Raw genomic sequence first — 11,070 nt, 5'->3', positions numbered from 1 at the left:
ATATATATATATGTTTGCACACACACACAAACACACACACACACACACACACACACATTTTGGTACCAGGGATTGAACTCAGGACCTTGTGCTTTGCAAGGCAGGCACAGCTCCATTGAACTAAATCCCCAAACCTCAATAGTGCTATATTTTGTTCTGGGAAAGCTAGGTTGGAAAGATATAAAGCAATTTTAAAGGGCCATCCACATTCTATGAATGACACTTTTCATTTTTTCCAACAGATGATCCTTAGTGACGGTCACTTTAGCTGGGTGACAGATGTTTTCATGATTCATTGATTTCTGTTACTAACAGGCTGCTAGTCAGTACCCTACAGTGATTCGTTAAAAAATGCTGTCTTTGTGGCCTGTAAGAATAAAAATACCTCAGTGTCTACTTAACTACTAAGGAGAATTAAGTACTGAGGTTGTTGCCTTTTTTATTTTTTAAAAATTGTCATTGTGGTCCATCCTCTGATTTGTGGGTCACACTGTGCCATAACATTCCAGAGCAAAGTCATCTGAAACTTTCCTTATATCTATGCAAAAATAATTATCCCAGAATAATTATTCCTATGGAATTAATAACTCTGCAAATGGTGTCAAAGGAATGTGCATTCCTTGCGAGAAAGCCATAGTCACAGAGGTACAAATTTTTTTGGGGGGAGGACTAATTTTTTATAAGGTCCTAATACCTGACACATCTTCTCTACAAACAAATAACCTATTTGGTGGCATAGTAGGAGAGGAAACCCACAGGACTTTCTTACCTCTTAAATTTATGAGATTTAAATTTTCCTTTCACAGTGGGAAGAGTCATTCTTTCTACGGTTACTGGTAGACTGTCATTGTGTTGGCCTTCAAACATACTTTTTCCTATTGGAACTATTTCAAAGTACTAATATGGTAGCTATATTGGAAAATTAGGCACAAAATACAGTTTTTAACTGTAATTTCTAACTATTTAAAGAAATAAACCATGCAGGGGCTGTAAAAATTTTTAATTAATTTTTTTTTGTGGTACTGGGGATTGAACTCCAGTCCTTGTGCTTACAAGGCAGGCGGTGGAACCACTGAGCTAAATCCCTGGCTTAAATTTTTTAAAAAAGTAATCCACATAACAGATACACTTCTGGCTTAAATCTAGTATGTTGGACAAATGATGTACTACTGATTCTAAGCAAAAAAGGAAGGTGTATAAGTGGGTAAGAAGCCCCAAATATTCCTGGGTGAAGGAATAAGCAGTTAAAAATGCTTCATATTCTGTTCTGTATAAATGGATTTCTAAACTGAGATAGCTAAAAAATTAGATCTGTGCTTAAAGCCAGCATGGGGCTCAGATCTGTGTAGGCAGAGTACCTATGCCTCTAATTTGTAGTTCTTTGATAAGTCCTCTGAAATAAAGGAGGTCCAGAGTTTGATCCCCAGTAAATAAATAAATAAATTCATCTTAGTAATTCATAGTATCCAATTATCCTGTGTAGAATTTCTTCACTTCCAGTTCCATTCCCTCCGGTGGAATATTAAGCCTGTTGCCTCCTGCTAGGTCTTCAGTAGCTATGGAAAACTGTAGGCATAGATTGAAAAGTAGAAGTGATACCTTGTACTGAAAGAGTAGCTACAATCCCAAACCATGGGTTGGACATTCCATGAAGATGGCAGGATGGGGGAAAGGAAGTGATAGTCCCACAGGAGCCCTGAAGTCACCCCCACTCACACATGCAGACAGCCGTCACTTTCAGTTGTACCATCTTCAAAAACATTCTGTAATGTGATTATTCTGGGAAGTAATTAGGGAGTTGCCTCTTACTCATCTTTTTCCACTCTCATTTATGTCCACGTGCAATCGAACTTGGGACCTTGCACTTGCGAGTCAGGCTGAGGAACTACTGAGCTAAATCCCTGCCCCTTGCAACAATGTCAATAGAAAATGTTGGAAAACAAAAGGCAAAAAACGAGTCAATGTACTAGCTAGACACATATGATCATGTAGGTTAACTATGCGGGGTATAAGTTTAAGGACAAATGGCCTCATTTGTCATTTGTTTTAAATAGGAAATCAACTTCATATTCCTTAGCTATTGTCAATTTTTTTCTCTTCTTGAAATTCTATCATGCTTGAGGACTCTATTGTCTTCCCCTCTCTTCCATCCTTAGTATCTTTTCCATCTCCTAATCTTCCCTTCAAACATTACTTTCCCTCTTTACTTTAGCATTTACACACTCCCTAGTCATACATTCAAACTTCTCCTCAGTGTAGCTGTCTAGTGGTTTCAGTGGCCACCTGTCCCTGTCTCTCGGCCTTGAAGTAGACGTACAGGCCTCAATAGATAGGGACAGTACACTTTTACCCACCTTCTTTGAATTTCAACAGAGGATTTCTAGGACTGAAGGAGTGGACAGGAGATGCTTCTCCTAGGGCACAACACTGACTTGAGAAGAGAAGCTAGAAGCCACGTCCTCCTGTCTTCTCCAAGGGCAGGATAGTGATCTCTGAAGAGTACTCTCTATTGAGCTATATAGGCTATATCTGGAGAACCAAGAGGAATTCAAGCACCATCCAGGATGAAGCAGTCTCTGACGCCTGGCTTTCTGATAACAGGACCCACCCCTAAAATTGACACTCTCACACACTTCTGGAGAAATAGTAGTCACTTTGAGCTAGTACAAGATGCCAAAGGGCCTTCAGCATCACCATAGAAAGACTGTATATTGTTATTACACTAAGTATACTACTGTGCATTAAGTGACAATTACTAATGTGAATTGACCAAAATATTTGATTAATAAGACCATTAAGGATAACTGAGAGTTTTCTTTAACATAATGCAATTGTTGCACAGCAGTATTTCCTACTGTGTACAGTATACAGAAAACAGTACACTCTAGGAATTGGAACAACAATATACATTCAATACAATAACAAAACTATATACCACTTCGAGAATTTTTTCATATATATGAACACATCTGTTTAGAGCCTCAACATTCTAAAGTAAGCAACATGGAAGCCTGTGAAATATACCAAATGATAATCTAACCTACAAAACATACAAATCAAATGTCAGTGAATCTCTATTGTCTATAATTCAGTCTCACCATCATTTTTTTCAAAAAATATGAAAACATGTTCTTTTCTTCTGAGTGGCAAAAAAAAACTCCTCTATTCTGAAATTCGGATGAATTTCAATCCTCTGCAAATTTATTAAGGAAAAATGAGAGTCACAACTGTTTCCTGAAGCTAGGAATGTAATTTATTACACAGTCCCTTTGTCTCCTTGCAAAGCAATGTAACAGAGTAGAACAAGAATAGGGTATGGTATCAGTCTGTAGTGGGAGATTTCTTGCTTTTGTCCCTGGCTATGAGATCCTAGGCCTAGACAATCTATTTATATGTTTTGAGTTTAAGTTGCCTCATGTGTTTAAAAAATGAGTAATACTGCTTAACTGTAGAGATTAAAATAGTGTATTACAGTGCCGGATATATAGCTTGACACCCAGCAACAATTCATTGATTGGTCACTTCCAGTTTGTCTTGATTTGACTTATATATAAATATGCCCTCCTTTGCCTCCAAGAGGAACTATCGCATCATCCCCTAACTCCCAAATCTGTGTATTCGCTACAGCAAAATGCACAGGAACTGTGTATTCTATAGACACAACCCTTCACACAGCATTGCATGTCCTCCAAAACATACTTAATGCTCAATAGCAGCACAAGATACAAATACATAAGCACACTTGAATCACGCTGAAAATGTCACCTCCAAATGTAGGCTCACCTGCTTCTTTCTCATATGTTCTTCCAAGCTTCAAATCCTTAACATTGGTTATTTTTGGAGGCACTATACCATTTTTTTTTTTTTTTTTGGTACCGGGGATCGAACTCAGAACCTTACCCTTGCAAAGCAGGTGCTAGAACCACTGGGCTAAATCCCTGGCCACTATACCATTTTTAAAGTCCTGGTTGAATTCATTTGTCTTTTCCTTATTGGTTTATTTATTAATATATTTATTTATTCACATATTATTCCCTACCTTGTTTCAAAATGGATGTTACGCAGCTTGCAAGAATTTACAACATATATAAGATAGCATAAACTCAAAGTAGATAAAAAAGTAAAAGGAAAAATGAGAACCAAAACAAAGATAGGAACATAAAATGGCACCCAGAGCACAGCTAATGCAAAGTGCATACATACCATAGAGTCCCATATCAAGTACTATGCATAGATCACAAATTTAATTCCAAGCTTTCTTCTAGTAGTCAAGAGAAACACAATCAGTCTTACACTTCACAAGGCCCATAAAATAAAATCAATCCACTCACTCAGGTTGTCTTTTTCCTGGTCAAGATCTTACAAACTTTTCTATAGCAGATCATTATAAAATGGTGCCAAATTATCCCTTCTAAATTACTTTCACACAATAATTTAGCTCCTGGAGATGTTTACAACAAAAAAAAGATCCCCAATCCTGAAACTACATTTACTACATATTTTTCTTCTACCCAGCTCTTAAAAGTTCCATTTGGTCAATGAAATGTAGCTATTAAAGAGAATTATTTAAAAACAAACAACAAAGAATGGTAATTTTTCCATGTAAATAAAAAATGTTGAAATCATTTTTTAAATTCCCTACTGTCACAAAATCAAATATTTTAAGTAATGAAATAGACTTTGTGATATTATTTATAATGATGAAAATTTGGAAAGTACCACAAACATCCAAAGAAGAAATGGTTAAACTACAATAACACTATATGATGAAATATTATATACTATCAGTAATGATATCTATGGACTTGTAGGAAAATATTCATGATAAAAATGTTAATTAAAAAGTAGAATACAGAAATACATATTACGATTTTATTTATGTGCATATATGACCACAGAGAGACTCAATCAAGAAAGAAATCCACCATAATGTTAATATTATTTTGGGGATTTGTGGCTAGCATGATTTTTCTTATTTTTTATGTGCTTATTCTTATTTTTAAAGCATTTGAGATTGATGAATAATTTCTATATCATGAGAAGGAGGATTATGAGGGAAAATATCAATGAATTTACCTTTGGCTTATGACATTATAAGCATTTTTATATAAATACTCTTTAGGGAGAAAGTTACTTAAAGAGGAAAAAATTAAAAGATCTAGTTTTTCTGTTTGTAAGGTCAGAAATGCTACAAATATAATTCTTCACAATTACCTATCATGTTTTAATTTTACTTTTAGAAGCACTCTGGTATTTACAATTCTATTTCATTATCTCAAATACCTTGTGAAGTAGGCTGGGCAGTACTATTCTTATTTAACAGGTAACAGAACTGAAACTCAGAGAAGCTAAATAAATGGCCCAAATGCTCACGCAATAATGCAAAGCTGGATGTGAACATGGATCTCCAGAAGTCAAGCCTAGTCTTCTTTTCATTCGTTCAATACTGATTGTAGTTTTCATTAAACCAGGGACGACGACAAGGGGAAGTGGGAAGGGGAGGGGAAACGAAATAAGAGAAAAGAAAAAATTTGAAAAAAGGAAAAAATGGAAACAAAGTCTTTGTAAATAGGGAAGGGTGAAGCGGATGAAGGGAGGGCAGGGGTATGGGGAAAAAATAAGAACCAGGACAAATCATGTAAAGGTACAAGATCCCAAAGATAAATGTAATTGTATTATTTGCTTTAAATGCACCAATAAACTTAATGGGGGGAAAAAAGTCTGTAGTACAACTCAAGCAGTCACTAACAGGCAGAAACACAGAATTAGTAATGCAGTGGACCCTTGACTTACACCCACAATTCAGTTGCAAAGGCTGGTTCTAATTCAAGTTGGTCAATTAAAGGCTCAGGCTCCTTTACACAGCCTTCAAATTCTCTCTCCTGCATACAGGCAAATCACAGTGTCCTTAGAGAGACACTGGCCCAGGATTTCTCAATTAAGCCCATACAGGAAAGAATGTTGTAATGTTCCTTCCAGAACTCTTTAAGAGTTAAATCTGTACCTGATACCATCTGGAAGCACAAACAGCCAGCACTCAGCTTGTAACTCAAGACTTTAGTTGTAAGTTAAAAGTAAAATTCTAGTCATAACCCAAGTTGTTTGTATGTCAGGCCAGTCATAACTCAAGAGTCCACTGTACATGCAAGAGGGCCAAGTTCCTTGAAAAACCCTAAGGTATAAGAGCTCAGCTAAGGAAATCATGGTTTTAGGAGGAAAAAATAGGATGAAGAAATGAGGTCACAAGTGAACTTTTGACAGTCCTTGTAAATATTTTATGTGCAATAGAATGAAACAATAACAGTAAATTACATAAAAAGAATTAGAATTTATACATTTTAAATTAGTAAGAAAAATGATAGGCGGTACACAGTTTCCATTTAGATCCTGAAATGATTTCCACAGGTGATGAGGTTATATCTATCATTCATTATGGCACTGAAAACTTAGGGTAACAAAAAAGCAATAAACGGGGGTGAACTGTTAGTTTGAATCACAGATGTCTATAGATGTTCTCAGTCTCTGAAATCCAATCCTGAAGTTGTAATCTCACTAATGGCTTTAGTTCTATTCAGCAAGTGAATTTCAGTGACATCAATTAACCACTTTGGAACTTCTGAAAATGCCTTTTGTCTTCTCAAGTCTTTTTTGAAGACACCTAGCACTTCTGTATACAGCTCGATTAAATCATTAAAGCTTTGTCTAAAGTCAGCCCATCAGCTGTCCAGCATTGGTTTTAAATGACACTTGATAATTTAAGTTCCCTTAAAGATGGTTTCTGTCCAAGGTGATTGTGTTTGAAGGCATTATTACAGCTCTTTACAAAATTGTGCTAAATCATTCATTGTTTGAATGGCAAGATGTGACATGCACAGGTACCAATTTTTATAGCTATCCTTGGTAGGTTTAACTTTGTTTAAAAAAACCTTGCTCCTATTATTTATAACTATATTTGTCTCAAATATAAGTCCCTCAACTTCCCAGTTATTTTCTTGCAGATGATAATAATCACCTCTGCAAGACTGGAACCTACCCAAGGATCATCCTATAGCAGTATCAATCACATCATGTGAATTGGTGTGAGCAGGTTTTGAATGTTCACCCTCATCCACAGGTTCTTCGTGAGCAAAGACGCTGTATTTGGGGGAGGGATCATGCAAAGATATTTCACCATTTCTTGCCACATCCTCTACCAGGTAGCAATAAAGGCGGGATCTGTTAAATTATCAAACGTGTGCTTGGTTAAGAATATAGGAGTAGTGGTCGTGTAACAATTCCATACACTAGGATCTTAAGACAGAGGAAGTTCTGTGAGATTTGGAACAATAAAGTTATATTTACTTTAGTATAGTATGCCTCCTTCAATGGCTAGATCAAACACTAATGTAAGGGTCTGAGATGTGGCTAGTTATAAAGACTATGCTTATGCTTCTATGCATACGAATTGGCAAATGCGTGTGAAGCACAAAATAGACTATGAAGAATTAGCAGGACTTTGAATTCAAGTTTTAATTACTCTCAAATTTCTATAAGACAGCACTGTTCAAATTAACTCGTAAAGAGAAGAGTCATTTAGGCTCTTTTGTTCATGTGCCAGTACACTGGAAACTTAGCTCAGTGCTTTCCCCTGAGAAAATCTGGGCACAGTTTTCTATAGAGCAGCAATGATTTTACTATAAGTTCACCTGAAGTACTGCCACAAAACAGAAAATTCAGCCCCCCTGTTTCTGCTAACCTTGTGCCAGCATCAGTCGGCTTTTGCTCTTCAAAACAGGAAGTAGGACTATTCAAATGCTCCCAAAGCACAGCAATGGTAACAGCACCCAAGATTTATGCAGGTGCATAATTCTGTTCTTTGATCACTTTCCGCAGCTGCAGTGGGTACAACACAGCTAGTCCCCTTTCTGTCACCACTGTCACATAAGACTTGATCTCTAGATCATGGCACACCTTATATTTTTAAAACAATTCTTAAAATCACTCCCAGCAATTTTTTTTCCTGCTCTATTTCAGCATCAGCAAACATGGCTTTAGAAATTCCTGTTGTATAGGCATAGATCCTTTGCACAAAAAATGCTTCTATATTCTTTTGCTTATCTTCAATATAATAGTTTGATGTTATTTCCATCCTTTCCATCCTGGGATCACAAAGGGTAAAGTATGTAGTTGGTGTATAAGAGGCAATGCTGATACTAATTAGGATTTCAGCTTTCCATATGACAAACTCTATCATATTAATACCATATATGCCACGTACAAAGCTACCTGCTTTATCTTGAAGAAGCAGAAAGACATCGCCTTTCTTGCCCTTTAGGTGACATTCTGTGGTGACAGTGCCTTTTGACTTACTTCACTGACACCCACCTCAATGGTCACATCTATAAAAGCCATGTTTTGTCTTTACACTAAGTAATACAACCTGACAATTACCTGCTAGAGATTTCACATCCCAACTTGTCACTGAATGTCAGCACATGATATTTAAGCACCAAATGGTGTTATGATATTGTTGGTAAAGGTAAAGGATATTGTGTGACAGTTCGTACACACAGGGCTGTTTGTATAAGGGACAACAGGTAGAATAAGAGAAAACAAAATTTGGCTTATCGCCACCTTGTGATATAGTCAAACTGACAACACAGTGCAACTTGTAATAACTCGTATATACTCAATTCAAAATCAAACTTATGTGAAGTAAATCATTTATACTTAAATTTCTAGAAATGAGAGCTTATAGTTAGGAAGGAATTACTGTAAATTCTACTCTGCCATCAGAAACAAAGTCACTTCATATATTCAAGACAGTACCGATGCTATGATTTTTCGTGACCTAATTCAATTAATTCAACTTTATGTGAAAGGCAAACACATCATTAGTGTACTTTCTGTCACTCCACAGAAAGACAATCTATACATGATCCTCTGACAAAACGCAACCTTTGAAGATGAAGATGTAACGGTCTGGCAGGCCCTGAACAGCCAATGCTCAAGAAACAACTACCCAAGAAAGAAAGTGACAATGAAAGAATAAACTAGCCCCTTTTCAATGCCCGGCCACTGATACTTTACTTTTATCCCCTCCTCCTGGGAAGATAGAGCGAAGCCTGGCTTTCTTATTCTTCTCTTCAGGGGCCATGGGAAGTGGTTTGGAGCTGTGGTTGAGTGCAGAAGAATCCCGGTTGTTACTATTCATCCTCAGTGGAGGAGCTGGGGGTTTTTCTTCATTATCCAGACCGTCAGACATTTTCAGTTCACAGCTCCTAAAGAAGAGGATGAGAAAACAGGAGTTAAGGAAGGAGGGTCCTAAAAAAATTTGGTAAATGTGGAGATTCTAACACCTTAGAAACAACAGCATTGATCTCATGTTCTCTCAGGTTGTATGTAGATTATTTTGAGGGGTTTCTCTCTGGAGAGGAGGGATTTGACTTGTCAAAGACCAACAATGCAATTTCCAAAAGAAGGAAACAAGAGCAATGATTAAGGATCTTTCAACATGTATACACATACACATACACATAAATTCTCTTGCTTTTTTCACAATGAAACTCGATTTTCTGTTATCCATTCTCAGTCTCTTATAGAACAATTATGTTCCTTCCTTAAAAGTTCTATCCTGATAATCATGATGATCAAGCGACACAAACTCCTCAGAGATGAAATAAATATGTTTGGCTGTTGAGCTTATCTTTTTTTTTTTTTTTGTCATACTGAGGATCAAATGTAGGGTCTTGCACATATCACTAGCACTAGGTTTTGACTTTTAATGATCCCAAACCATGATTTATTAGCTCCTTTAACATTGGGATGCTCTCGGTGTCTGTTTTTTAACCTTTGTATTCCTGATTTACAAAGTTCAGGTAAAAGAAAAAAAGTAGGCTGAATGTCACCATTAATAAAGAGGAGATCCATGAGCGGGGGATGTAGCTCAGTGGTTCCTCCACCTGTCTTGCAAGCACAAGGTCCTGAGTTCAGTCCCCAGAACCAAAAAAAGGTCTAGGTTTTAAGAATTGTCTCTTAATTTCTTGTGTCTAGGACTTTTGTTGCTTGATCTCACTGGGAGGACGAAGTGAACTAGAAAAGCATGGACTCCCCAAGGAAATGCACATTTATATAGGTATTTTCCTATTCCAATTCAAATCCTTCACTTATACCCTGACACTTACTAGCACAAGTCAAGTGTTAAAAATACCTTCCAAGTGAACCCCAAAACTGAATATAAGGAACACCAAGTCCTGCTACCATGAAATCTCTGTAAATTTATCAAGTGTCACTTGGTGTTAACCTAAAAACCCTCCAAACATGACTTGTTACTTTATTCTAACAACATTTGCTATAAGCATAACTAAGTACAACAGCAGTGACAAAAACATGCTCACCTCATTAACTGTTGAAATAAGAAATAACTGAAAATAATTCTTTTTTGGCCCTTTTGTTGTTACAATCTGTTTATTATTTTCAGTAGTGAACTCTTAAGTTACTTCATGCTATCTTAAATTTTTAAAAAATTTTGTTATGTTCTAAATTCACTCAAATACATATAGTCTATAATTACTGAAGAATACATTAGTGTTAATATCTTCTCATTCTGCACAGATTGCTGCCAACTACCAACAGTTGGTTTAACCTGGATCTGGACAGGAGATGTCTTCTTTCGCCTTGTCATGCCTTGCATTATCTGAATGAATTAAAACCAACTGTGAAGGTAGAGACAGGGTCTCGCTATGTATTTCAGACTGGACTTGAACTCACTATGCAGCCCCAGCTGGCCTCAAACTCACAGCAATCCTCCTGCTTCAGCCTCCCGAGTGGTGTGATTACAGGCATGCACAAACACACCTGGCTAACATCTGTATTTTTCTAAGCTTGGTTGAAATATGTTATACCAGAATTAACTTGCAACATGCTGTCTATTTTAACAGCGGGCCTGTGTAGTATTTTATCAATGTTTAAAATAATTTAATTTTGATCACAAGCAATCCATCTAATGTAATTAATCAAGGAAAAAGCTTCCCGTGATTTTCAAATATTAACTGTTTCTTCCCTGTCTAGGAATTGCTATAAATCTCAGAT

The 11,070-nt window shown here is 36.5% G+C and overlaps 1 protein-coding gene across 7 annotated transcripts in view; it reads right to left on the bottom strand.

Annotated features, from left to right (window-relative positions):
- Positions 1 to 11,070, bottom strand: part of Pak3 (p21 (RAC1) activated kinase 3) — a 289,473-nt gene that overhangs the window by 89,967 nt on the left and 188,436 nt on the right. For all 7 annotated transcript variants that reach the window (XR_004515782.1, XR_004515783.1, XM_033760113.1 and 4 more), the window contains exon 3: positions 9,070 to 9,260. Coding sequence is in view for 5 of the 7 variants with exons in the window: in XM_033760112.1 (XP_033616003.1) it covers positions 9,070 to 9,260 (191 nt within the window). In the remaining 2 variants the exon portion in view is untranslated. The remainder of the gene's footprint in view (positions 1 to 9,069; positions 9,261 to 11,070) is intronic.

Source organism: Fukomys damarensis, unplaced genomic scaffold (genome assembly GCF_012274545.1).
Source record: "Fukomys damarensis isolate Sample0158 unplaced genomic scaffold, DMR_v1.0_HiC HiC_scaffold_39, whole genome shotgun sequence".
NCBI lineage: Eukaryota > Metazoa > Chordata > Mammalia > Rodentia > Bathyergidae > Fukomys > Fukomys damarensis.
Note: the sequence above shows the minus strand (reverse complement) of the source record. Positions and strands in the feature narration are given on the sequence as shown.